General features: G+C 31.3%; 1 protein-coding gene across 1 annotated transcript in view; it reads right to left on the minus strand.

Annotated features, from left to right (window-relative positions):
* Positions 1-4,347: 4,347 nt before the first annotated feature.
* CRISP1 (cysteine rich secretory protein 1) overlaps positions 4,348-9,035 on the minus strand; it is a 26,848-nt gene continuing 22,160 nt past the window's right edge. Inside the window, 2 exon segments of the mRNA XM_023527691.1 lie at positions 4,348-4,440; positions 4,442-4,476. Coding sequence (XP_023383459.1) covers positions 4,348-4,440; positions 4,442-4,476 — 128 coding nt within the window.

The raw sequence follows: 9,035 nt of genomic DNA on the forward strand, positions 1-9,035 counted from the left end.
TTATAATTTGAAGTCTGTACTTTTTGACCACCTTCATCCAATTTCCCCACAGCCCATCCCACATCTCAGGTAACCACAGATCTGATCTCTTTCTCTGTAAGTTTTGGTTTGTTTGTTTATATTTGACATAGAACTGAGACCATCTAGTATTTCTCTTTCTCTGTCTGCCTTATTTCACTTAGCATAATGTCCTTCAGATCTCTTTTTTGTTGTTGAAAACAGCAGGATGTCTTTTGTTTTATGGCTAAATAGTATTCTATTGTACAAATATACCACATTTTCTTTATCCATTCCTTTGTAAATGATGAGGATTCCCTCCCCTCTCCCATGACTTGGCTATTATAAATAATTCTGCAATGAACACGGAGTTGCATATATCTTCTCAAGTTAATATTTTCGTTTCCTTTGGATAAATACCGAGAAGTAGAATCGCTGGATTATATGGTAGGTCTATTTTTAGTTTTAGTTTTAGATTTTTTTTTTTCTTTGAGGAACTCCATACTGTTTTCCATAATGGTGGTACAAATTTACATTTCTACCAACAGTGCACAAGGGTTCCCTTTTCTCTGCATCCTCCACTAACACTTGTTATCTCTTGTTGCTTGTGATTAAAAAGTTGTCATATCCAAAAACATCAGTGGCAAGACCAATGTTGAGGCTTTTTCTCTATGTTTCCTTCTAGGCATTTTATGGTTTCAGGTATTATATTTAAGTCTTTAATCCATTTCAAGTTAATTTTTTGAGTGTTATAAAGTAGGGACCAATTTTTCCAGCACGATTTATTGAAGAGACTGCCTTTTTACATTCATTTAAGAGTTCAAATTATAGCTGAAATTTCAGAAATAACAAACAAAAACCATGCTCTAAAATGTTTCTTTTAATACATAACAAGAAAATTTTGTTCTAAAATCTTTCTTTTATTAAAATGTTTCAAAAGTTATATTTCAATTACTAAAATTTATGCCAATTATAATGTCGAGATTATGCTGGAGGCAGGTTAGAGTGGAGAGACAAGAACCAGAACAAGAGATATACTTAATTTCTGGCAGCCATTAGGCCTTGGCAATTAAAAGGAACTCAGTAGGTAGGAAGAAAAGAAATTATGAGCTAGAGCTGCAGAGATGTTATCTTGAGGACAAGAAATGTCCATATGTGGGAACATAAAGCCCCTCAGGATTGATGTCTTTCAAACTCCAGCAACCACATCAAGAAAAAATCAAGTGAGGACAAAGCCTTGTCTGATCTTTGCAGACTTAACTAAACAAACAATATATATTTGTAGGAAATATATTATTCCCTCCAGTATTATTAGAGAAAGGCGATAATGCAACGACACCTACCAAAGGAAGCAGGGCTATTCAATAAATCAATACACAGCGAATATCCTTAGGGAACTAAACATAATGGAAATTTAAATGATTGTTAAGAAATTATAAATCATAACTACTTGGAGATAACTAGAAGTGAAAAAAATAGTTGAAATGAAAAACTCAAAGGACGGAAGGATTTCATAGTACATGGGATACAAAAATAGGTAAAGAATGAATTAATGAGAAGAAACGTTGATAGAGAAACTCTTTCAGAATACATTACAAAGAGATCAAGAGTTAGAAAGAATGAGAATAAATTCAAGATATATGGACACTAAAGAAGTTGTCAAGATTCATCTGTGAGATATCACAGGAGAGAAAGCGTAGATAAATGTGACAAAATATTTGAGAAAAGGACAATCATGTAATAAAAGTAATAGATTTTAGATTAAAAGTATATGATACACCATACAAAATGGCAATGACTTAAAAATAAAACACAGCACATACACCTAGAAATGACATAGTGAATTTAGACAATATCACATATTCCACAGTTTAAGGGCTTAGTTCCACAAGATTGCCCCACTCCACTATAGCCACAGTCAGAAGCCCAGGTTAACACCTGGGCTAACACGTGTGCTTCTGACCAACAGACTAGATCAGAAGTTCCAATGACCCCCTCTTTGGATTTGATTAACTTGCTGGAGCAACTCACAGAGAAACATTTTACTCAGAGAAACATTTTACTTATTAGATTACCAGTTTATTATAAAAAGACACAATTCAGGAACAGCCAGATGGAAGAGTTGTATAGGGAAAGGTGTGGAAAAAGGGCAAAGAGCTTTCATAACCTCTCTGAGGCACCACTTTTCTCAAATTTCCATTTGCTCATTAACCTGGAAGCTGTCCAAACTCAATCCTTTTGAGGTTTTATAGAAGCTTCATTTCACAACCAAGATTGATGAATTCAACCTCCAGTCCTCTTTCCCCCAGAGGTCAAGGGGTGGGATTAAAAGTTTTAACCTTCTAATCTCATGATTGGGTCTCCAGGCAGCCAACTCCCATCCTTTGGTGTAGTCTAAAAGTTGTCTCATTAACATAACAAGAGGGATCTTTTATCCCTTAGGAAATCCCAAGGGTTAAAGAGCTCTGTGCCAGGACCAGGGCAAAGAACAAATATGCATGTCTTATTATAAATACAATATCACAGCAGGTACCCACTTTTTTAAAGAAAAATAATAAAAATTCACGATAAATTCATAGTAAATAGCTCAATATGAATTTTCATTTAAAAAGTACATAATCTTTTTTATGAAATGATTGGAATTAATGAGAAATAAAACATTTTCAAAATCTAAATTTTATGTCTGTGTTTTCTATATGAGAATCTTTTTTTTTATTAGTTTCAAGTATACAGTACATTGGTTAGACATTTATATAGTTTATGAAATGATCTCACTGATTGATCACTCTATCTTCTCTCTTGACTCTACACATAGCCATCTTTAAAATCTTTTATTAACTTCTTGTTATTTCTTCATCTGGTGGTACACTGTTTGATGCCATGTGAAGTTTGGAAGAAGATGCCTTTAATGCAAGATCTCTACGTCTTTCTAGTTGTGTGACCATGAGGAAGTCATGGCAAATTTTGGAAACTCAGTGTCCTCATATGTAGAATTATGATAATAAATTCCACTCCCAGAAGGCTGTTGTATTGTTTAAGTGATATCACATAAATAACTTCATGTTTGCTCTATATTTGGCAAAATTCTAAATACCTGAAGGCAGTTCCTATGGAGATAGTGATTTTTACAATCCGCAGCCTTAAGCCAGAAACCTAAATGCAGTTGACATTTGTAGAAGTGAAATAATTTTCATGCTTCTCAATGATAATCAGGCTTTATTCAATGACCACACATTTTTGACAAATCTTCTATTCTATTTCTACCTGAGGTGATTGGATTCACCCTAGTGAGATTCCTGTGTTCCTTTATCAGTTTCTTCCCATGAAAAGTTTCGAAAGTTACAGGCCAATCCGAGTAGCAGAAATACCACATCCCTACTATTATTCAGTGGTTCAGAGTATATGATCCCAGAGCTGTCCTAGGAGAAACTATGGGGGCAAATGACAAAAATCTAGAGAATTTTCTTTTATATTATATAAACTTTTAGAAAGAAAGAGCCCATTTATGGGGAGGGGGGGGAAAGCACAAACCAGAAAAAATCCTGAAACTGAAAGCAAAATACCAGGTCATGGGCTCTCTTTGAAGCCATACACCTCATCAATTTCTTTAACGTTCAGATTCACTAATATTTACATCTTTATTTGAAATGAGGGATACAATATCCTCTCTACTATATGGATTACACCTTGTATGTAATCAATGCTGAATACATATTGTGTTAAGGACACACAAGTTTTATTTTCCCTGCTTTAAAAATGTGTATAGATATAGCGATGAAACAATTGAACATTTAAACCACTTGGAATTAGGCAATATTTACCTTACAGTTAATAAGACTGGACTCTTGTTGCTTTGTGGATTATTTTATTGATTGATTTAAAATAGAAATACAGTTAACAAGTAAGGAATTATTAGTTCATGTAAGTTATGCAGAGAAAACAAAGAGGGTGGTTGGAGACATGGGAAAGCAGAGGAAGGAGTTAAACAGAGAAAAAATCTCCTCTAGCACAGGTTATTGTTGAGGGACCCAATTATGCCATCAGCTGAATTATGTAAACTTAAGAACTATAAATCTCATGATTTAAATATGAGGCAGGTGTTGAACTGGACCTTTCACTTCAATGGTAAGAAAGTTTACAACAATGTTACTTCAGGATGAATAAGGACAGGAGTGCGTGGCATTGTTGGCATTCAAATACTTGAAGCCCATATATGGTTAGTGAAATTTAGGATCTCAAGTATAATTAAACCAAATGAAATTCAGCAGAAGTTGCTGAAGCAAAGTAAGGTAAAAAATACAGTCAAGCAAACATTTTCCCAACAGTACATTATAGTGTAAATAACAAAGGTTATGCTATCTCAATGTCACAGAGACAGCTAGCTATGTACAGTAATTGAGCTGATGGGTGGCTGCATCCAAGAACTTGCTTTTGTAACTTACAGTTCAGTGTATTCATCCTAGTAGATGCAAGGGTTAGCTGAAAGGAAAAGCATGTTTATACAATATTAATCATGAAAAACTTACAATCTCTGTGGAAAAAGATTATGTCCTTAAAGGCACAAACATAAAATGTATTAAAAATTAATTAATTTTCATTATCATGAGCTAAGGTAATGAATTAAATGAGGTCAGTTATTAAAGAAAAAAAGATGAGTCTGGTCTGATATTTAACAGGTTTCTTTGATCACATTTTTTTGGTAGGACATCTAAACAGATTGGAGATGAATCATCTTTATCAATTATAATGTTATTTTGAAATCATTAACCTCATAAGCTATATACAGTAAAGTGATAAAAGTTTTATCTATTCCTTGTAGTCTGCTTATATGATGCCTTGTTATTTAATAGTTAAGGCATTTCTTTGGATTATTAAAATTAATATATAGCCACATATGACAATTTATCTCTGGGGTCTCTATTCTATTCCACTGGCATAGTCCGTCTTTAAACCAGTGCCACTTTGTTTTGATTACTGTAGCTTTGTAGTAAGTTTTGAAATTAGAAAGTGTGAGTCATCTAGCATTTTTCTTTTTAATTAAAACAATTAATATACAATAATTAATATAGTCAATGTAAAAATTATATAAGTTGCACACATAGGATAGTAAAATATCTCAAATAATCTCTTGACTCAGAGATTATCTTAAATAACAATGCAGTGGGCTCTATCCTATGAGCAGGCACATAGTACACCAAAAACTTTAAGTTATCCATCATTATCTTACTGTCTTCTGCTATGTGGTATTTTGGAGAAACATGATATGTGATAGATTCTTTTCTTTTTATGTAACATTTTTTCTTTGACTTATATAAGGTGTTTTAATTCATCTTTTTCCTTTTATCTTTTACTCCCCCTCATAGTTTTATTGAGATATAATCAACATATAACATTGTATTAGTTTAAGGTAAATACAATAATTTAACATATGCATATAGTGTGAAATGATTACTACTTAATTTAGTTAACATCCATAACCTTATAGTTATACTATTTTTTTCTTCTGATGAGAACTTTTAGGATCTACTTTCTTAGCAACTTTTGAAAATACAGGATAATATTTTCAACTACAGTCAATATGCTGTACATTACATCCCCAGAACTTATTCATCCTATAACTAAAAATTTGTACCTTTTGATCACTTTCACTTCACCTCATAGCCTCTAAAAACCACCAGTGTGTTCTCTGTATCTAAGAGCTTGTTATTTTTAGATTCCACATGTAAGTGATATCATATAATATTTACTTTTCTCTGACTCATTTCACTTAACATAATGCTCTTAAACTCCATTCATATCGTTGCAAATGGCAGAATTTCCTTTTTTATGGTTGAATAGTATTTTACTATACTATTGTGTTTTAATGTAGTCCTACTTGTTTATTTTCGGTTTTGTTGCTTGTGCTTTTGGAATCGAATACAAAAAATAATTGCCAAAGCTGATAACAAGAAGATTGCCCCCATAGTTTCTTCTAGGAGTTTTATAATTTTAGGTTTACATTTAAGTTTTTAATTTATTTTGAGTTAATTTTGTATGTAGTGTGAGATAGTGGTCCTGTTTCATTCTTTTTCATGTAACTATCTAGTTTTTCCAAAACTGCTTATTGAGTAGACAATTCTTTACCTTTGTATATGCTAGAGTCCTTTGTTGTAAATTAATTGACCATGCATGCATTAGATTATTTCTGGGCCCTCTCTTCTGTTCCACTGATGCCAGTACACACTGTTTGTTTACTAAACTTTTGTTTACTATAGATTACTAAACTTTGTAATATAGTTTGAAATAAGGGAGTGTGACACCTCCAACTTTATTCTTTTTCTCAAGATAGTTTTGGCTATTTGATGTCTTCTGTGGTTTTATACAAATTTTAGAATTGATTGTTCTAGCTGTGAAAAATGCCAATGGAATTTTTGTAGGGATTGCATTGAATCTGTAGATAGCTTTAGGTAGTATGTACATTTTAACAATATTAATTCTTCCAATCCATCAGTATGGAATATATTTCCATTTATTTGTGTCTTCAATTTCTTTCATAAATGTGTTATATTTTCAGTATATAAATCTCTCAATTTTTTGGTTAAATCTATTCTTTTTGATGCAATTGAAATGGATTATTTTCTTAATTTTTTTTCTGATACTTTGTTATTTGCATACATAAACACTACTGATTTTTGTATGTTAATTTTGTATCTTGCAACTTTACTTAATTCAATGATTAATTCCAGCAGTTTTTTTTTTATATATACCATCATATCATCTTCAAATAAAAACTGTTTTCTTCTACTTTTCTAATTTGGGTTTTTTTTTTTTTTTTTTTTAATTTGGTTTTTTTTTTTTTTTTTTTTTGCCTAGTTACTTTGGCTAGGACTTCTAGTGCTGCGTTGAATAAAAGTGGCAAGAGACCATACTTGTCTTACTCCTGATCTTAGGAAAAGCTTTCGACTTTTCATCAGTGAATATGATGCTTGCTGTGGGCTTGTCATAACTGGCCTTTATAATGTTGAGGTAAGTTCCATCTATACCCAATTCGCTGAGCTTTTATCATAAAAATGTTAAATTGTTGAATGCTTTTTTATCTGCATCTATTGAGATAACTATGTGATATTTATTCTTCATTTTGTTATCATGATATATCACATTGGCTGATTTGTGGATGTGGAGCCATCCTGGCATCCCTGGAATAAATCTTACTTGATCATAATTTATGATTTTTTAATGTATTGTTGCATTTGGTTTGCTAATATTTTGTTGAGATTTTCAGGCCCATGTTTATAAGTGATATTGACCTTTAACTTTTTTTTTTTTTTTAATTGTGGTGTCTTTCTCTGATGTTGGTAGCAGTCTAGTTTTGGCTTCAAAAATTACTTTAAAATTGTTCTCATCTCTTTAAATATTTAGAAGAGTTTCAGAAATACCATTAAAATTTTTTAAGTATTTGACAGAATTCAGCTATAAAGTCATCTGGTCCTGGGCTTTTGGTTGTTGGGAGATTTTGATTACTGATTCAGTCTTTTTACTAGTAATTTATTGGTTCAGATATTCTGTTTCTTCATGATTCAGTCTTAGTAGGTTGTATATCTTGATGGATTTATTCATTTTTTTCTAGGCTGTCCAATTTGTTGACTTGGAATTGTTTATAGTAATCTCTCTTGAACTTTTTTATTTGTGTGGTATCATTTACAAAATCTCCTCTCCATTTCTAATTTTATTTATTTGAGTCCTCTCTCTTTTTTCGTGGTAAGTGTAGCTAAAGATATTTCTATTTTGTTTATTTTTAAAAAAACAGCTCTTAGTTTTATTTTTTTTTCTATTGTCTTTTCTGTCTCTACTTTATTTGCATTCTAATATTTATTATTTTATTATACTAAATTTGAGCATAGTTTGTTCTTTTTGTAGTTCTTTGAGGTATAAAGTTGAGTTATTTACTTGAGCTTTTTCTTTTTTTGTTAATATAAGCATTTACTGTTATAAATTTCCTCTTAGAATTGCTTTTCCTGCAGTTATATATATTGTATAAATTATATTAATTTATAAAATTTTTCCTATTTTATAAGTAGGAATTTTGTTTTCATACTTTTTAAAAAATATACTAAACTAATTATATATTCATATCCAGGTCTTATATTTTTAAGATGTTTCCACTTCACTGTGTTCCAATCTTAGACATGTTTCTTTCTCTAGTAACTCTCATTTTCTCATGCATTTATAGGTGCATAAAGGGCTTAAGCTATTTATCTTCTATGTCATAGGTTCAATTTTCTCGAGTAATACTTCTCTTTTTCCTATTCTTATTTTACTTCTATTACATTTTTTATACCATTGTAGACCTTATTTTTTAATCTCTTGAGGAAAAAAAAAACTACCTCATGTTATAATTAGTATGTATTTTTTAAAAAACTGGAGTAAAAAACAGTGAAGTTGAAAGTGAAAGAAAGAGAACAAAGAAGAATGAGGGGAGACATATTATATAAATAGAGAGAGAGGTTGAGAAAGAGAAAGAGAAAGAGAAAGAGAAAGAAAAAGAAAGAGAAAGAGAAAGAGAAAGAGAATTCATTTCCCTTGTTTTAAAAGGAAACAGAGTGACCTGGTCAGGTGAAGAAAAATAAGAGTTCTGGTATTCCAAGCCTAAAGATAAAGAATATTTTTTCTGGATTTGTTATTTTTCCACAAACTTATTAAAAATTATTTTATTAAAATTAATCCCAGGGATTGAGAAATTTTGTTTGCAAGAGGTTCCGCAAAAAGGATTTTTTGTTATTTAAGGGAATAAACATGTAATTGAAACCCATTTAGTTAATTCTAAACTTTAGGTTAGATTTACATAAGAAATGGAATAAGATACTGTAAGGGACAATGTGATCATCAGCTAATGCCTTTTGATGTGTCAGTGAGCACATGGATGAATAAAGATCACTTAGTAAAAAATTACATGCCAAAATAAGGTCAGGCAGGTAGGAGAGTTATAGAGCAGCAAACAATCTGAGAACACTGGCAACCTGAAAACAATATGTCTACTTTTAGGGTTCCAACAAGAGAGG

The sequence above is a fragment of the Pteropus vampyrus genome, unplaced genomic scaffold (genome assembly GCF_000151845.1).
Source record: "Pteropus vampyrus isolate Shadow unplaced genomic scaffold, Pvam_2.0 Scaffold18, whole genome shotgun sequence".
Classification (NCBI taxonomy): Eukaryota; Metazoa; Chordata; class Mammalia; order Chiroptera; family Pteropodidae; genus Pteropus; species Pteropus vampyrus.